General features: G+C 40.1%; 1 protein-coding gene across 3 annotated transcripts in view; it reads left to right on the top strand.

Moving 5' to 3' along the window:
- Positions 1 to 20278, top strand: part of gramd1bb (GRAM domain containing 1Bb) — an 83023-nt gene that overhangs the window by 44974 nt on the left and 17771 nt on the right. For all 3 annotated transcript variants that reach the window (XM_060878306.1, XM_060878304.1, XM_060878305.1), the window contains exons 3-4: positions 6900 to 7113; positions 19636 to 19656. In XM_060878306.1, coding sequence (XP_060734289.1) covers positions 6900 to 7113; positions 19636 to 19656 — 235 coding nt within the window. The remainder of the gene's footprint in view (positions 1 to 6899; positions 7114 to 19635; positions 19657 to 20278) is intronic.

Genomic DNA, 20278 nt, shown 5'->3' on the forward strand with positions numbered 1-20278 from the left:
TGTAGACACGTGGCTGAATTGCATTCTGGGATTTTGAGCTGGAAAATGAGTCAATGAATAAGAGTCTTTTGGGTTTTTTTTTTGTTTTTATCAGTGCAGCCTGATCATCACTTATGTCTGAGCTTGCTGATTTATTTTTGACCTATTTAATGCCATTGTGACTACAGTATGCTTGTAATGTCTTCCTCTGACTCCTGCATGACAGTCAAACACCAATCACTCACCTCACACAGGATTCATTAAATCCATCACCAACCAAAACATTAGCACCAAACTCCTTAAGCAAATAGATCGATATAAACATACTCGATGTGTTTTGAGTGTGGACTGTGTGTGTGTGTGTGTGTGCATGCGAGCGTGCGTTCATGCATGTGTGTGTGCGCGTGCGTGTGTGAAAGAAGGAAAAAAGGAACAAGAAGCAAGATTTCATGCTGATTTATTGCCATTGTGATGTCAAACCGGCTGTTTCTTCTCTTGGTGACGTTGTGAATGTTGTGCATCTTTGCATGAGTGTGTGTGTGTGGGTGTGTGTGTGTGTGTGTGTTTGTGTGTGTGTTCAATCTCACCACCTCCTCTCAACTTGTCCTATCATTCAGAACTACAGCATAGAGTGTGTGTGTGTGTGTTGTGTGTGTGTGTGTGTGTGTGTGTGTGTGTGTGAGTGAGTGAGGGACATCCTGTGTTACCATGGATACAGCATAGCCACCGTAACACTGCCTTGCTGTAACATTGCGTACTTCAGATTCATTCCCAAGCCTGGTTGTCATAGCAACATGGTAAACAACCCCAAAGACGAAGTATCTTACAATCAGCGGATGGGAAGGGAAACTTGGAACAAGGCCATAGTTTCTCGCCGTGCGCAGACACACACACACACACACACACATACACACACACATCTCTAGAACATCTCTAGATCAACTATAAGAGAGATTGAGTGAGGAGATGTTTGTTACTCTGATGTCATGGTAGTAGATTTAAATGTATAGATCTGCACTGGCTGCACTGTTAATCTCCATGATTGGCTGAGCAGAGAGTGCTTTAAATCTACCCTTTGATTTATCCTGTTGGTTTAAGCTTTTAATGAAATTGCTGGATGAAGGCAGTCCAGAAAAGACATCCCAAGCATCAATCACACTGAGGGACGAATTCGGTTCAAGGCATTGCTAATGCTGAGGTGATAACTCACAGACTGCAGTATTTATTGCAGTTTTTACACCAAGAACATAAGAACATTATCATATTTTTACCACTCCGTTCTCAGAGAGAAATTCTAATGGCACCATTAACGGCGAGTCCCGGACTGTAAAAATGTAATCCTCAAAACAAACAGCTTTTTATTTCTGAACCATTCAAGAAATCATTCCAACCCTACAAATATTATCTGCTTCCTCAAGTGTGTTTTTTTTTTTTTAGCTCTGATGAAAATCCCTGTGTAATTGTTAAAAAGTTTTCAGTAAAGAGGTGTTTATTAAGGTTACTGTGGTTATTGATAGACTGTCAACACTTTGTAACGTTCAGAGATACAACCGATTTCATGGAACGTTAAGTTTTAGGTCAGAGAACTTAAAGGTTTCTTGGTAACTTGAAAAGATGTTTTTTTTGTCATTAGAGAAGGAGTCTGGTGTGAGAATGGCTGTTGGTGAGAAAATACTGTAGGTCAATTGACTAATGAACAAACTAGTGAGAGAATGGATAGATGAACGAACAAATATCTGCAAAGACATACATGATGGATGGATGGATGGTTGGATGGATGGATGGATGGATGGACATGATTGAGCAAATGAACAGATGTGTGGACATTTAGGTAGAAAGTAGTTGACACATTTAAGCACAGATTCAATGAATGGACGAAGGAATAAACGAACAGTAAACTGAATTGATGATAGACATGAATGGATGGATAGCAAAGGGATAGATCGATACATGGATGGATGGATGGATGGATGGATGGATGGATGGATAAATGAAGGGATGGATGGATGAATGGATGGATAAATGGACAGATTTTTGTTCTGTGGATTGATATGATTTGATAGATGTCTTGACGGACTGTTGAATGCATGGATGGATGGATGGATGGATGATTAGATGGTTGGATGGAAGGATGCATGCATTGATAAAGTATAGATGGAGTAGACGGTTTAGATGGATGATTAATTAAATAATAATAATAATAATAATATCATAAACAGAGTGAACTGGTGAAGGAACAACTTTTTTATAGGTTTTCTGTAGAATGTTTTCTTTAAAATGTAATTGCTGTGATATAAAAGGAATAAAACACTTTAGGTCATGCTGTTATTGGATAACGGTCACATTCAGGTAGTAATTCAGTCTGATTCAGTACATTACGCTCACATTAAGTTCTCATTGATTATTTTCATTCAGCAGCACAGTTTTATTCCTTGCTTGAAATTCCAGCTGAAACGTCTGTTAGAATCCCAGAAAATGAATCTCCCACTCTCATTAATTAAAGTGCCTGTGTGTGTGTGTGTGAGTGTGTGTTTAGTTTGTTGGTTTGGCCACTAGACTGTAAAGTGAACTGAAAGTGAATGATGTCAGACCAGCTCCTTTCATCAACTTTAAATTATTAACGAGCCAGCAGGCACTTTTGCACCAGCCAGATCTCCCTCTTTTTCTCTCTCATCCTCTCTTTGTCTTTGTCCTCTTCGTGCTTTCGCTTATCGTCCTCATCCTCATCCACCCGAGGCTCCGCCGCTCTCCGTAACGCACCATTTCTCTCCCACACGCACATGCATACGTACACAGACACACGAGTGCACGCGGAGATGCAGAGCGATAGAGAGAGAGGGGCAGAGAGATGAGAGTCAGAGGAAGAGAGCAGCCATTACCATGAGAACTGGTAGAGAGACTCCAGCACAAATGCAGCAGGGCTGAGAGCTTTTCTTTAACACGTCCGTCTTCCTGTTGTGGAATGCTTCCTCTCTCTTTCATCCTCTCCTCCTGTTCTCTGTCAGGGAGCCACCCCTTCCTTCAAAGAGATGGCGAGCACAACAGTGCCGTGATACATGGCGGCCAGGTTAGTGTGGAACGCGAGGGAGTGAAGATTTGTATTGTTTTAATGCTTTGAAATGATGTGTGTAGGTGTATGTGTGATAAATAAGAGGAAGATAGGAAAGGGTGCTTGGTTATTTTGGTGCTAAGATCTTGGCACAGATAGTGTGTGTGTGTGTGTGTGTGTGTGTGTGTGTGTGTGTGTGTAAATGTGTGTGTGTGTGTTTGGGGATAAGTATGTGCCACACCCATGCTGCACTTTGGAATAATATAGACACAGCCCACATTTGGATCCACTGTTTTTCATGTCCATGGCTCCTCCCACAGTAAACAGCTAGGGACCATCTTCTGCAGTGTGTATGTGTGTGTGTGTGTGTGTGTGTGTACATGGCTGTATTAGTGTGTTTATGTGTATTTGTTTATTTGGTATTAGTTTGATCCAGTCTAATAACAGCAATTTGAATCAGTAAAATGCAGACCTGTGTGTTGAAGAGTACAATTGTGTTGGAGAAGATACACAGATGCATATATGTTAGAAATATGATTGTTGTTTGTGCATAAATGATAAGGATTTGTGATGTGTGATGTGTATGTTTGTGTGTGTGTGTGAGAGAGAGAGAGAGAGAGAGAGAGAGAGAGAGAGAGAGAGAGAGAGAGAGACCCTGGCAGATGGTCATGGTTTAGGAGCCAAAACTGCAGAGACAGAAAGTTTGGAAGTTCAAAGCAGCATATAATAGATATGAATATGATTAGATGTTGTTTGAGTGCTGCAGGTATAGATGTGGATGGATGGATGGTTTGGTGGATGGATGGAAGGATGGATGGATGGATGGATGGATGGATGGATGGATGGATGGATGGATGGATGGATGAAATCATAGGTGGATTAGTAGGATGGGCACAGATGAATGTTTGAATTGTTTGCAGAATGTTAGATCAGTAGTTATATGAATGGCTGGATGGAAGACTGGCTAAATAAATGGATGGATGGATGGATGGATGGATGGATGGATGGGTGTGTGGGGGTGTCTGTATCAATAGGTTGGTGGATGGATGGATGGATGGATGGATGGATGGATGGATGGATGGATGGGTGTGTGTGTGTGTGTGTGTGGGTGGGTGTCTGTATCAATGGGTTGGTGGATGGATGGATGGATGGATGGATGGATGGGCAGATGGATAACAGTTAGGCATGTATGATGTATGATGTATATAGAGTGATGTATTGATCTGTATGCTCCTTAGTTGTTGCTCTGGTGCATCATTATAGCTTTAAGTGCAGCTCAGGTACTCATGCTATCATTTCTGTGTGTGTGTGTGTGTGTGTGTGTGTGTGTGTGTGTGTGTGTGTGTGTGTGTGTGTGTGTGTGTGTGTGTGTGTGTGTGTGTGTCTGTATGTGTTCTCTGTGCTCATCCCTGTCTTGCACTCTCCAGCTGAAACTCTACTAAAGCCACCAATTCTGCTGTCTGTTACCATAGAAACACCCTCACTTTTTAACTACAGCTTACTACTGTGCGTGTGTGTGTTTGTGTGTGTGTGTGTGTGTGAGAGAGAGAGAGAGAGAGAGAGATCCTCACTACTGTACATTTTGTGGATTTATTGTGTAACCTTTATTGTGTAACCTTTATTGTGTAACCTTTATTGTGTAACCTTTATTGTGTATCTCCTCTACACACTCTGCAGTACGTCTTTGAGATTATACACATTTCTTCCCAGCTGTAAGATGTTATAGAAGCCGTCATGGTGCGATTCTTTTTCTAGTTAATATTTATCAACCTCCTTAATATAATCTGTCCTACATTCCATGGGTGACAGATGCTAGAGACATAAACTGTGTCTCTCTCTGTGTGTGTGTGTGTGTGTGTGTGTGTGTGTGTGTGTAGGATCTTTTCATTTTCCAGACAGATCTCATGTAGCAAGAATATCAATGCATTCTGTTCTGTCTCTCACGATTACACATGCTTACAAAACAGAGTTAGAGAGTTCACAGCCCTTCACACACATACACACACACGCACGCACGCACGCACACACACTCACACGCACACACACTGCATCCTTTGGCCTATTGTACAGTAGTATGATATATGTAAAATATGTTCTATTTTTTCTATTTATGTTTCATTTTATTCATTCTCATACTTTTCTTGTCAGGGACTTATTTATTAATAATTTAATAATAATTATAATAATTATTAAAAATATTAAAAAATAATAATTTAATTTATTAATTTATTTCATTAACATTATTTAAAATTCTCTTATGAATAGAAAGCTATACAACTTTCTATTCATAAACTTCCCACTGAAAGTACACTTTAGGTTAAGTTGACTTGGGTACTTGGGTCCCCTTTGTTAAAAAGAATTGTGATTGATTTCCATTATCGGAACAAAATTAAGAATAAAAATAACTAATAAAAAATTTTGAAAATAATAAGAAATCAATATTGCTGTGCTTTACGGACTGTCGGAGAGCCAATGTTCTAGACGATCTCATCTTATTTTATTTTGTAGCTCCAAAAATATTGGTTTTGTAAAAATTAGTTTACCACAACTTCAGTGTTACTTATAAATAACAGTGTTCGAAAGAGGGGGGCACGGTGGCTTAGTGGTTAGCACGTTCGCCTCACACCTCCAGGGTTGGAGGTTCGAATCCCGCCTCCACCTTGTGTGTGTGGAGTTTGCATGTTCTCCCCGTGCCTCAGGGGTTTCCTCCGGGTACTCCGGTTTCCTCCCCCGGTCCAAAGACATGCATGGTAGGTTGATTGGTATCTCTGGAAAATTGTCCGTAGTGTGTGAGTGTGTGAGTGAATGAGAGTGTGTGTGTGTGTGTGTGTGTGTGTGTGTGTGCCCTGTGATGGGTTGGCATTCCCTCCAGGGTGTATCCTGCCTTGATGCCCGATGACGCCAGGCTCCCCGTGACCCGAGGTAGTTCAGATAAGCAGTAGAAAATGATTAAGAGTGTTCGAAAGAATTACCTCTTAGAAACATTTTATTAATTTTAGAATTTGTAAAATATAATTTTGCTTTTTTTAAAGAAAATAAACAGGGCTTTCCAGTCCGGTGTCATATTAGATATTTGTTTTGTTTTTTTAGTATTTTTCTTCTGATGAAATAACGTCAACGTGGAGGAGCTGGTGGTGGTTTTGATGATTGGTACACGCTCACACACACACACACACACATAAACACACACACGAACAACACCGTCAGTGTGTATCTTTCTGTGAGCTGGTGAAATACTAGAGAGGTTTAGCGATCATGTGATTTGCTGGTTGTGACGTAAGCAGTTACATAAGGAGCATTGAGTGGCTGATTCAGCTCTGAATGAAACTAGAGGAGGTGTTTACCATCTGTTGTGTTTGGGAGGGTTAGAATGAGCAACAAGGTTACAAAGCAGGCATGGGGTGTGTGTGTGTGTGTGTGTGTGTGTGTGTGTTTGTGTGTAGTGTGTAGTGTGAATGAGGAACCCAGAATGTGGAAGAAAAAGAAATGAAGTGTTTTTCTCTTGACACAATACAGTTGAATGCAAACGTTTTCACACCCTTAAGATAAAATGGAAAAAGTTATTGAATGAATCATTTTACATTATCATTAAGAACAAAAATGCTAATTTTCGAATAATCATGCTTGCTTACATACAGCACATGTCAAATTTACAGATCTGCTAAAACTTTGCCGCTGACCTTTTTAAACGTATTGTATATATATATATATATGCCATATACATTAGTATATACAGTAGTATAATGCAGTGAATGTATATATTTAAAATGTGTTAATAGTTCTCTCTCTCTCTCTCTCTCTCTCTCTCTCTCTCTCTCTCTCTCTCTCTCTCTCTCTCCACCATCTCCATCTCTCTGTTCTTTCTCTCCAGCACTGCCAGTAATTCCACCCGGAGCAGCCCCGCTTGCTCTCCGGTGTTGCGGAAGCGCTGTCGCTCGCCCACTGTGCCGAGTTTGGAGGGAGAGAACATGGTGGAGAAGGGCTCTGAACACTCTGACACCTCTAAGTCGCCCTCTACCCCAGAGCAACTGGTCACCCGCACGTACTCGGCTCAGTCCACACGCAGCAGCTCCAAAAACTCCAAGGTGAGGAGGTGTGCTTGCTCGCATAGATCCTCTCTAGAATTGTAGACGCTTCATCTATATAAATATGTAATAAATAAAAAAACATGTCTGTCTCCCTCTCTCTCTCTATATATATATATATATATCATCGCTGTCAGGCGGAATCCTCGTATCTCCAAAACCGTTATTTTTCAGGAAATTAAAAAAACGCCGTACCTTATCTGCAGTGCACAGGGTTTAGTCCGCGTTGCAGTGGATTGTCTTGCGCTAAATTCCTGTCCTCAGACGAGCACCATAACTAGCGGGGGTCAAGATTTTTTTTTCTTTGAGCCCAGTGTTTTGAAGACATTTACCTCAGAAGACGTGTTGATTCGTTGCGACTCTTAATCTTGAGGAGAAATATGCCGTGAAGCTCTCCCGCGGAGTGAGGAAGAGGTGGACAGTTGAAGTGTCCAATGGAGTTATGAGATTTGCGCTCAAGCTATTTTCAAGACTTTAGATTGGTTAATAACTTGTAAAAATAACAGACCCACGTGGGGACTGACCAATAGCATCGATATGTGAAAAAATATGAAACTGACCAAATTTGGACATACGAGGTTTCCGCCCGACAGCGACGATATATATATATATATATATATATATATATATATATATATATATATATATATATATATATATATACAGACGTGTTTTTTATTTGTACACTTTCAGTTTTTCTTTTCATTCATAAATCCATTTATTATTGTGTACAATGTCTACACACCCCAGACACCTGCCCCTTCTTTGTGCCTCAATCTGTTTGCCTTGCCCTTTTTACCCTTATTAAAAATAGCATACTTTCTGCCTTTATCTCCAGTGTAAAGTGTAAACAGTCCTGTCCAGTCAGAAAACCTCCATCCATAAGCTCCAAAGTCCTTCACCTCTGAGTGTTAAAAAGCCCTGACCCTAAATTCTCTGTTTTACATGCATTTGAATCCATTTGGTTACATTAATTTATGTAAGCTGCTACTATATTAATATAAACCTTGCAACTGGATCTACAGAACTGTTAGCTGAGCTGCTGATATACACAAAGAATCAACACTTTCTTGTTAAAATGCTTTAACAATTTAATAGCGATGTGGTATAAATATAATAGTTAAATATAATTTGTCCATACACGTTTATTATGTAACACATATCGTATAATTATATAATTTTCTGTGTTGTTTATTGATCTCTATATATGTCTATGGGTTGTACAAACAGTATAACTGCTTTAGATACGTAATTGTCATTACATCGTCACACCCATAGTAAGGTCCAGAATTGAATTTACTCACACTGGTCAGCTTTGTCCAGCTGAACTGAAATGACATTCTGTACTACATCAGCGCTGAATGTTTGACCATGTGAACCCTATCATACGCAAGCAGAGGGCAGGACCGATACTGATTACATGGGACTACCAGGAAAAGCAATCAGCTCAAGTGGACTCTTGTAATCAAAGTTACATAAAATCTCACCCACTGACCCAGTTACATTCTGGATCTCCAGAAGAAAATAATTTTAGCATAATACCAAATGATCATTATGACTGAAGAAATCTAAAGTCAAAACAGATAGATGGACAAAAGGATTGGGGCCTGATTGGATACAGTAGCTAGATGGATGGATGGATGGATGGATGGATGGATGGATGGATGGATGGATGGATGGATGGAATAAATAATTATAAATGATTTAAAGATAAGTAATTGGAATAATACAAAGGTGGATGGATAAATAGTCAGACAGGGAAGAGCATGAATAGACAATGGATGGATGGATGCATGGATGGATAGATGCACAATGTTTGGACAGCTGGATAAATGTATGGAAGGAGAGATGACTGGCTGGATGGAAGAGTGGCTAAATAAATGGATGGATGGATAGATAGATTAAATGGGTTAAAGACTAATTTGAATAACAGGTGGATGAATGGATATATAAACAGACAGAGAAGAGCATGAATGGATGAAATACTGGTTAAATAAATGGATGGATGCATGGATGGATGGATGCATGGATGGATGCATGGATGGATAGATGAATAATGAATGGACACCTGGATGTATGGATGGATGGATGGATAGGTTGAAGAATAATTGGATTAACAGGTTGGTAAATGGATAAATAAACATACAGAGAAGAACATGAATGGTTGACTGGTTAAATAGATGGATTGGTAAATGGATGAATGGATTAACAGATAGATAGTGTGCTGGATAGAGGAAAGGAAGGATATATGAATAAAAGAATGGCTAAACAGATGAGCAGGTAAATGGATAATAAATAGAGGGTTATACAACTAGATACAGTGCATCCAGAAAGTATTACAAATCATGTTTAATCATCTGACTTTACAACAGGTAACTCCAGTCAAGTTGTAGAAACATCTCAGGGATAATCAGTGGGAACAGGATTAGGGTTGCAAAAGTCCGGGAATTTTCACGGCTGGAAACAACGGAATTAATGGGAATTAATGGGATTAACTGGGAATTTACAAAATTGCAGGTTAGCTTATAACAGGGAACTCAAATGTAGTTAAAAAATACAATCTTGCAGGATAAATCTTGGTTAAAACAACCAGATTTACTGCAATTTCAGTTGAATTTCTATCCTGCACATTCATCAATCCCATGCACACAGCACTTCGCCTACTGCACGGCTTTTGAGGCCATACGCTTTAATGCACTGTACTTTCCTCCATAACATAACACACATCATTTCTTGAATCCTGCACACAAAATAATGTCAAGAAATACCCATCTGAGTATTTACATATTACATAAAGTTATATTGAAAACTTCCTAGTGCTTCTTGTAAGCTGTTGTGCAACAAAATTATACCACTGTAAATACAAATATACTGACTGAGCAGACATTTAGCCGAGATGAAGAAAAAAAACTGTCTAAAAAGACTATTCATAATCTTTATAACCTGTTAATTTCTTTGTTCAGGATCATTTGCTTAATATAAGTTACAATTTAAAATATAATAATATTTCATAATAAATGAGCATAAGAAACTTCTTTCAAAAACATAAAAAAAAATGTAATTTGTCCAAACTTTTGACTGGATTATTGTATATAGTAGGTTATAGTTTGTTTTAGCACACATTCCGTTTGAGGAGTATTTATTCATCTAGCCTGTTTCTATTCATTTGTGCCAATTGTAATTTTTTTTTTTTTTTATTCCAAAATTTTCCAAATGTTCAACTAATTATTTATATTTCTGTGCATTGCATTGCATAAGTGTTTGTACAAGTTTTTTTTTTAATCTTATTCTTTAGAACTATGTCACACACATCATCTCATGTGTGGATACATTTCACCTCAGCCAGCGTTGTCAAAATTTCATTTTATGCTTATGTCCAAACAAAATGTTTATATTTATGATTGTATATGATACAGTTTACAGTATATACATTTCCGCAAATTTCTAATTAATTCCCATTAATTCCCAATAATTCCCCTAAATTCCGGTAAGTTTCCAACTTGGAATATTAAAAAAATTCCCCAGATAAAGTTCCCATGGAAAGTTTCTGGAAATGTACCAAAAATTTAATTCCCATAAATTCAGGTAAGTTTCCAACTTGGAATATTAAAAAAATTCCCCAGACAAAGTTCCCATGGAAAGTTTCTGGAAATTTACCGAACATTTACGGGAAAATGTTCCGCCCCTTTGCGCCCTAAACAGGACGCACCTGAGCTCAGTTTTGAGCGTCAAGGCAAAGGCTGTAAACACTTATGTACATGTGATTATTTGTTTTTTTATTTGTAATAAATTTGCAAAGATTTCAAACAAACTTCTTTCACATTGTCGTTATATGATATTGTTTGTAGAATTTTAAGGATAATATTAAATTTAATTCACTTTGGAATAAGACTATAACATTACAATGTGGAAAAAGTGAAGCGTTGTGAATATTTTCTGGATGCACTTTAGATAAATGTCTGCCTAGATGCAAGGGATGGTTGTATGTATGGATGGATGGATAAATCGATGGATGGATAGATGGAGAACTGGGTAAATGGAGACTGGGGTGGAAGGATGTATGTTAAGTGCCATAAACTGATCCTGTCATCTTCCATGCTTAACTTTCTTTTAAGCTTTAGTTCTTGTTTCCTTTTCTTTTTTTCTTTTGCCTCCTCATTCAGTGTCAGGTTTTGACAGACAAATCTCTGTGATATAAAAGTGACTCTTTTGCTTTCTCTTGCACTTTTGTCTTGTTGTCATTCTGTTTTTCTGTTGCATTTTTTTCTGAATTCTTTCTTCTCCTCCTCGCTGCATGCTAGTCTCACAAGCGACTGTCCAAAGTAAGCATTTCTCTTTTCCATTGTTTGTTTGTGTGTCCTTCATTTTACGCTTGTGTGGATGCATACAAATGGCTGCTAGTTAAATTTATTGCATTACACCACACACACACACACACACACACACACACACACACACACACACACACACACACACACACACACACACACGCATTTACTGTATGTCAATGTGAATGTGTCCTGTGTTTTGTTTCTCTGTGTGTGTGTGTGTTTGTGTGTTTGTGTGTGTATGTTATAATGCAATAAATGTAACTAAATTTAAGTAAATAAAGATGATCTTCAGGGTAGAATTCATCATATGAACACAGTAATTCACACACACACACACACACACACACACACACACACACACACACACGCATTTACTGTATGTCAGTGTGAATGTGTCCTGTGTTTTCTTTGTGTGTGTGTGTGTGTGTGTGTGTGTGTGTGTGTGTGTGTGTGTGTGTGTGTGTGTGTGTGTGTGAATTACTGTGTTATTATGATGAATTATACCCTGAAGATCATTTTTATTTACTTAAGAACTTTTTATCCATATATACACTTAGTTTATTGTAACCTTTTGGGAACAAAAAAGTACAAAACTTGTTCTCGATTCCACGAAGAACAAAATATTCTTTCCTGAATAAAATATAATCGATAAAAATGAATGAATTAAACTTTCCTTGTTAAACAGCACGCTTCCTAATCTGTTCGTGTGCGGCGTTCAGCCATATAATGCGAGTCCCTATTTATGCTGTTGCTATAGAAACGAGTCATATTTAGCACTGGGATGTTTAATATAAACATCAGAGTTGAATTGCAAGCAGCTGAGCCTCTGTTACAGAAAGTTAATCAACCCTTTCTCACCAAATTGAAGAATTAAACGCAGGTTATTACTGTGTTCAGTAGTGAGTGGGCTTTTCCTCAGTCTAGTGTTTTTCTCAGCGTTCAGTACAACACAGATGCTTCTGAAGCGCATTGAAGCGCAGTGCGGTTCGCTCCAGCGGACTTCCACCATCACGTCAACACACAGCTTTCCGCCCACCCACCTACAGTATCTCCCGCTCCAGCCATCCAGATCCCTACTGCGACTAACACGCCGCTCACTCACACATTCGCTTCGTACCTCTCTTTCATTCTTATTCATTTTTTTCTGTCTGTTTGCTCTCTGTCTCTATTTACTCTTCCTTCTTTAAATGATGCGCGCATTACGTGTCCGTAAACCGAATGCCTGTCACTGTCACTGCTTTTAACATCCGCTCCTTCTCTTTTCTGTTCTGTCTGTTGACTTCATTCTGTCTTCACTTCACCTCTGCAGTATGACAGACTAAACCTGATCAAAGTAAGCATTGCTTTTTCAATCATTTCAAATCATTTCCATACTCTGCCACTCCGCTGCCTTACAGTAGAGCTAAACAGCGAGGAAATTCGAGTATTGTTTATCCGAGAAAATACGGACTGAGTGAATACACCGAGCTAAAACGTACAGAAGAAGAAAACGTGTCTATTTAACTCTTCAAATATCCTTTTTTTATGTTGTTTCTAATTAAAACATAAAGTCTACATGGCCTGAACAGTGTTATTATTTTTATTGTGACTTTGCTCCCAGAAAACACTGAAAACATTTAGAAATGACTTCATTGTCTCTGACATTTCCCAAACCTCAGCTACATCACTCGCGTTATAGATGTACAGTTTATTATGTAATGGTTTTAGTCGGTTTTCCGTAGTTGACTAATTTAAACTAATCGACCTTGACCAGGCATTTACTAAGCATGAATAAAATACATCACGTTCATGTTAATAAACACGGACGTTATTTATTTATTTTTTTTTTTTGCGAGGTTCATATCTTACTGCATGCCTTCGTCAGTGTTGGCTTTTCCAATCCCCTGCCAGAACACTAGGGGGCATGATGGCGGTGTTTGGTTATTTTCTGTACCATGTCTTTGTTTATGTTTTGTGCTTATGTGTGTTAGTCCCTTCCCGCCTCTTCAAACCTGTTCCTGTAAATACCTTTTGTGCTTCGTTGTCCTTGACGTCGTCAGTGTCTCTTGTCACCGTGTTTTTGTTCTATGTTTTATGTTCTTGTTTTTTTTCCCTGTTTCATGTTTTCCTGCCTAGTTTATTCCTAGTGTTTCCAGTTTCCCCCGTTTTGTTATCCCTGCGTTTAGGTTTGATTTTGTTCCTGGGTAGACACAGCTTTATCGTCACCTCCTGCAGGATCCTAGTCCTGATACACACCATAGTCGACCAGATGTCTTGTGAATCTTTCTGGCAAGCTTTAAAAACGGGGGAAAAATAAGAACCTGCCTCCTACTCGTTTCTATATTTGTATCTGTTTAGAAAACATTCTGTTCATTGTGAATAATGTATTCATGTGTGGTCAGTATCGAATCTATAATGTCTAGTGTAATTAGGAAACAACTGTCACATCTGTCACAAGACACATAAAAGACAACAGTTGCATCCCAAATGATGTATTCCACTCTGTGCACTGAAGTGTATGAATTTTAGAAGTGTAGAATAGTCTCAAATTAAAAACAATTTTTTTTAAAACAAATAAAACACACGACGTTTCTAAGACGATTTGACCACCGGAGCGTCGTCACCCTTCTTGAATAATTATCTGTATGCTAATCGTTTCTGCAATTTCTGGAGTTCGCTCCTAAGAATTTCACTCACCAAGGCACATGTGCTGTGGTGATCTGACAATAAAAGTCACTTGACTTGAATTGTTTTCCGTATCCGGTGTCAGCTTCTGGTAGCCCCGCCCACTTCTTCTACGTCCAACATTCAACACTTATTTTTATTTTAGTTTACTAAGAGCATGAAGGCACTTCTTGTTGGTATTTTCAGTGCGAACACACACTGTTTATCATTGCTAAGTAATGCAGAAAAGTGCACGAGGATGCGATTTGGGATGCAGCCAATAAGTACACAGTCTTTGGTCCTGGCTTTTTTTGCTTAGAAGTAGCGATGAAACTCAAACCTATTTTATGTAGAGAAAATCACTGTTCAGCTCCATAGGACCCTTCCTTAACACCAGTATAATTTGCTTCCCAGTTGCCGTCTCTCCCTCAGTGTGTCTCTGTGTGTCTCATAGACATATACACACTCACAACATCTCTGCATCAATCAGCAGGTTTGATCCCTATCTCATTCTCTCTCTCTCTCTCTCTCTCTCTCTCTCTCTCTCTCTCTCTCTCTCTCTCTCTCTCTCTCTCTCTCTCTCTCTCTCTGTTTCTCTCTCTCTCTCACTCTCTCTCTCACTCTCTCTCATTCTCTCTCTCTCTCTCTCTCTCACTCTCTCTCTCATTCTTTCTCTCTCTCACTCTCTCGCTCTCACTCTCTCTCTCTCTCTCTCTCTCTCTCTCTCTCTCTCTCTCTCTCTCTCTCTGTCTCTCTGTTTCTCTCTCTCTCACTCTCTCTCTCTCATGCTCTCATTCTCTCTCTCTCTCTCTCTCTGTTTCTCTCTCTGTTTCTCTCTCTCTCTCACTCTCTCTCTCTCATGCTCTCATTCTCTCTCTCTCTCTCTCTCATTCTCTCTCTCTCTCATTCTCTCTCTCTCTCCCTCTCTCCCTCTCTCTCATTCTCTCTCTCTCTCTCTCTCATTCTCTCTCTCTCCCTCTCTCCCTCTCTCTCTCTCTCTCTCTCTCTCTCTCTCTCTCTCTCTCTCTCTCACTCTCTCTCTCTCATGCTCTCATTCTCTCTCTCTCTCTCTCTCTCTCTCTCTCATTCTCTCATTCTCTCTCTCATTCTCTCTCTCTCTCTCTCTCATTCTCTCTCTCTCTCCCTCTCTCTCTCTCTCTCTCTCTCTCTCTCTCTCTCTCTCTCTCTCTCTCTCTCTCTCTTTCTCCCCTCATTTCCACTGACAAGGTGCCAGAGGAAACCAGCCCACACTTCCATCACTTTAGGATCCAAACCATTACACAGTGAGAGATTCCGCTTGGCTCCAGAGCCTGTATTTATGCAAATTCTCAGTGTATAGAGTTTCTCCTAGTGATCTAATTCTATTAAAATTCTTATAAATGTGGGCGTTTCCTCTTAGGATTAAAAAGGAGATCCTATTAAAGATAAAAGTTATTCATAAAGCATCATAACCCTTAAAAGAGCTCATAAGGTTAAAAAGTGTTAGTAGTAGTGAGGAGGACTTTTAAGAGGATTAAGATTTTCTTTATGAGGAGAAAATGTCTGAAAGGTGAAGAGGAGAAGAAATGTATTGTATACAATATTTAATAATGATAGTGAGTTAATAAGATGATACACATCAGATCGTGTAGGAATTATTGTTGTGACCGATCATTATAGAGATAACATCTCAGACACAGCGTAGAAATTATATATGCTGTATACATACAGATGTTAGCACATCTCATACAATGACAGGGAAAGGTACAGAGACATGATGGGGAGAAGGAAGAGGTGGATATACTGTGAGTGCAGGAGACCAGGTGGAAGGGGAGCAAAATAGGTCGTATTGGAGGAGGATGTTTTATTATAGGAAGAGAAATGGGGTAGGAGTGATCCTGAAGGATGAGTGGTACCTCTTTTCTACCAAAAAGAACTGGGTGCTGGTTCAGAAGCTGGCGAAGCTTCTAAGAACCGGTTTGCCTTTCCATCGGTTAGAGAGCCATCACAGAACCGAGTGTTACGTCACTGTATACGTCTCACGTTTCCCAGCAATGTTAGCACAGCAGCAGCAAACACAAATACATCAACAATGGCGGATGTTGCTTTACTTTTAATGTTCATAGCTTTGCGAACCTACATTGGCATCTAAACGAGGCGAATCCAACATGTACGTGCAGCTCCATGTAATTTGTATAAACGGAGGTTGTAATCGAGAAAGTACATAACATTATTTTATCATTAATACAGAAAAAATTTAGCCTTAGCATGTAGCTACTTACTATCATGTGTGCTGATAATTGATCATATTGCGGTAAAGTAAAAGTGTATTAAACATTAGTATACTTAAGGTACATTATCAAATGCGCTAACATTAACCCCGCCCACAGCTCCTGACGCAAGCGGTTTTTAAGTCTAGACCAGCAACGTTTTGGTGCTACTTAAGAACCACTTTTCCTGGTTCAGAGCCGGTGCTTTGGCTGTCAAAAAAGAAAGAACTGGTTCTAAACTAGATTTGTAAAGATCGTCGTGACAAACTTTGATGTTGGCTTTGACGATGTGACATCACCAGAATACACGTGAGGTAATTCCCCTCATTGGGCTGAGTGTTTTGATATACGACATGCCTATGTTGTGCTAATTTTTAGGATCTGAAAATTAAGGAGCTGGCCGAGTTTGGTGTAGATAGTTCGAAAGCTTGCCGAGTTATAAACCTCCAAAGTTTATAATGGGAGTCTATGGGAAAAAAGGCCATTTTGAGACCAGGTACCGGAAGTACCGGTACTCGGATCACTTAGAAAAGTAAGAGCAACAAACTTCAGACCAGGGTCTACAACATATCTGAATTTGGTGCATGTGGCTCGAAAGCCCTAGGAGGAGTTACTCTTGGTAAATTTTTGTCTAAGCTTAAATAGAAAAACAGAAAGCCAACATAATTAGGCTCCGAACCAGCACTCAAACTGCCTCGGTGGAAAAGGGGCATGGGTGAGGAATGTTTTAGAGGTGATAAGAGTGTCAGGCAGGGTAATCAGTTTGAAGTTAGATACTGAAGGGGTGATGTTGAATGTCATCAGGGGTTGTGCTCCACAGGTAGGCTGTGAGTTAGAAAAGAAGGAAAGATTCTAGAGTGAGTTCACATGAGGTGATGGGCATGTTAGTGAGGGAAACAGAGGTGATGAGGAGGTGATGGGCATGTTAGTGAGGGAAACAGAGGTGATGAGGAGGTGATGGGCATGTTAGTGAGGGAAACAGAGGTGATGAGGAGGTGATGGGCATGTTGGTGAGGGAAACAGAGGTGATGAGGAGGTGATGGGCATGTTAGTGAGGGAAACAGAGGTGATGAGGAGGTGATGGGCATGTTGGTGAGGGAAACAGAGGTGATGAGGAGGTGATGGGCATGTTAGTGAGGGAAACAGAGGTGATGAGGAGGTGATGGGCATGTTAGTGAGGGAAACAGAGGTGATGAGGAGGTGATGGGCATGTTGGTGAGGGAAACAGAGGTGATGAGGAGGTGATGGGCATGTTAGTGAGGGAAACAGGTGATGAGGAGGTGATGGGCATGTTAGTGAGGGAAACAGAGGTGATGAGGAGGTGATGGGCATGTTAGTGAGGGAAACAGAGGTGATGAGGAGGTGATGGGCATGTTAGTGAGGGAAACAGAGGTGATGAGGAGGTGATGGGCATGTTAGTGAGGGAAACAGAGGTGATGAGGAGGTGATGGGCATGTTAGTGAGGGAAACAGAGGTGATGAGGAGGTGATGGGCAGGTTTGGTGTTAAAGACAATGGATGGAAATGGCTGTAGTTAAGACTTATTTTTAGAGAGAGGAACATAGAATATCATACACAGGTAGAATACATTCTAGGTAGATGAAGCAATCAGAGAAAGATTAGTGACTGCAAAGTGGTTGTAGGAGAGAGTGTAGCAAGACAGCATCAGATGGTGATGTGTAAGATCTCTCTGGTGGTCAGGAAGAAGAGGAGAGGAAAGATAGAAAAGAAAACCGGTGGTGGAAGTTCAGAAAGGAAGAATGTCGTGAGGAATTAAGACAGAAGCTGAGACAGGCTTTGGGTGGTCAGGAAGAGCTTTCAGGTGACTGAGAAACTAGAACCAAAGTGATCAGGGAGACAGATAGGAGGCTGCTAGGTTTGTCATCTGGAAGGGAAAATGAAGATAAGGAAACGTGGTGGAACGAGGAAGTACAGCATTCAGAGGACGAGGCTGAAAAGAAGCAGGACGTAAAAAGGACTGGAGAAAGAACAGAGACAGAAAGGTAGAGATGGGAAGGATGTGCAACAGATAAGGATGATTAAATTTAGACATGGAAAGGTGCTAACGTATGAGGAGAGTGTGCAGAGAAGGTGGAAGGAATAATCTGAGGAGCTGACGAACGAGGAAAATGAGAGGGAACGACGGGAGGAAGAGGTGAATATCGTAGAGTGGGAAATGGGAAAGATTAGAAAGGATGAGGTGAGAAAGGCTCTGTGGAGAATCAAGAGTGGAAAGCTGTTGGTCCATATTGCATGTCTGTGGAGGTGTGGAAGTGTCTAGGAGAGACAGCAGTGGAGTTTCTATCTAGATTGTTTAACAGGATTTTAGAGAGTGAGAAGATGCCTGAGGAACGGAAGAGAAGTGTTTTACGTATTGCAGATCTTTAAGAACAAGGGTGATGTGCAGCGTTGTAGCAACTACAAAGGTATAAAGGTGATGAGCCACACAATGAAGCTATGGGAAAAAAGTAGTGGAAGCTAGGCTAAGAAAGGAACAGCAGTATGACTTTATGCCCAGAAAAAGCGCTACTGATGCAATTTTTGCTCTGAGAACGTTAATGGAGAAGTACACAGATGGTCAGAAGGAGCTACACTGCATCTTTGAATACATGTGTTTGAACGAGAGGGAGGGAAGTAGAACGGTGAGGTTACGTGAAGCTGAGGTCAAGAAGGTCCAGGAGTTTAAGTATTTGGGGTCAACCGTCCAGTGTGACGGGAGTGTAGAAGAGAGATGAAGAGGCGAGTGCAGGTGGGTTGGAGTGGGTGGAGAAAAGTGTCTGGAGTCAGCGTTTTAGTGCTTAAGCCGGGTTCATTTTGATCGTCAGAGTCAGAAAGATGATTGTACGATGGAGCCATATTCATAGAAATGTTCCCTCTCTCTCTCTCTCTCTCTCTCTCTCTCTCTCTCTCTCTCTGTCTCTCTCTCTCTCTCTATCAGCATGTTCATCCTTTATTCAGCTTGACACCAAATGACTGTGAGGAACAGCTGTTTAGAGCTTCATGGACGTTTCACAACATTATAAGTAATATATAATTATAACTGCACAGCAAGTGGTTTATTCCCTGCTTAAGACACAGTTTGTCTGTTTACAGACTGGTTGTGTTTTGGTTCCATTCTGTTTGTCAGCAGAAATTAACACACTGTGCAACAGAGTTTTTTTTTTTCATGTAGAGTTGATGTTATGGTGTCCTCTAGTGACATCACTACTGAGGGGAAAGTGTGTGTGTGTGCGTGTGTGCGTGTGTTTTATAGCACCTGCGTCACTCTCAAACTTGTTTTTCTCTCTGTCTCTTTCACAGAAAAGTCAGAGCTGGTACAATGTAAGTAACATTTCTTGTTTTTTAAGTGTGTGTGTGTGTGTGTGTGTGTGTGTGTGTGTGTGTGTGCCTTGGGCTTTCTCATAACATTTACACAGTGGTAGCATAATTTTCTGCACACATGCACAAACACAGTTTCATTAGTGTCATTGTGTGTTACTCATACATTTACCAGAACGATGTGTAATTTAATCATTAATAATTAACCATTAACCTTAGAAATGGACTCATTGGGTGTGTGGGAGTGTGTGCATGTATGTGTGAGTGTGTGCATGTATGTGTGTTAGTCCGAGCGTTTGTTTTTGTGTGTATGAGCGTGTGTGTGAGTGTATATGTGCATGTTTACGTGCGTGTCTGTGTGTGCATGTGTGTCTGTGTGTCTGTGTGTGCATGTGTGTCTGTGTGTGTGGGTACGTGTGTGTTTGTGTGTGTGTCTCTGTGTCTGTGTGTTTGAGTGTGTTGTTTGTGTGTGTTTGTGTGTGCAAGTTTGTGTGTGTGAGTGTGTGTGTGTGTATGTGTGTGTGCGTGTTTGTGTCTGATTGTGTGTGTAAGTATGTGAGTGTGAGTGTGTAATTCTCTGTCCGTGTGTGTGTCTGTCTGTTTGTGTGTATTCTTCTGCATGTGT

This window comes from Tachysurus vachellii, chromosome 9 (assembly GCF_030014155.1).
Source record: "Tachysurus vachellii isolate PV-2020 chromosome 9, HZAU_Pvac_v1, whole genome shotgun sequence".
Taxonomy (NCBI): domain Eukaryota; kingdom Metazoa; phylum Chordata; class Actinopteri; order Siluriformes; family Bagridae; genus Tachysurus; species Tachysurus vachellii.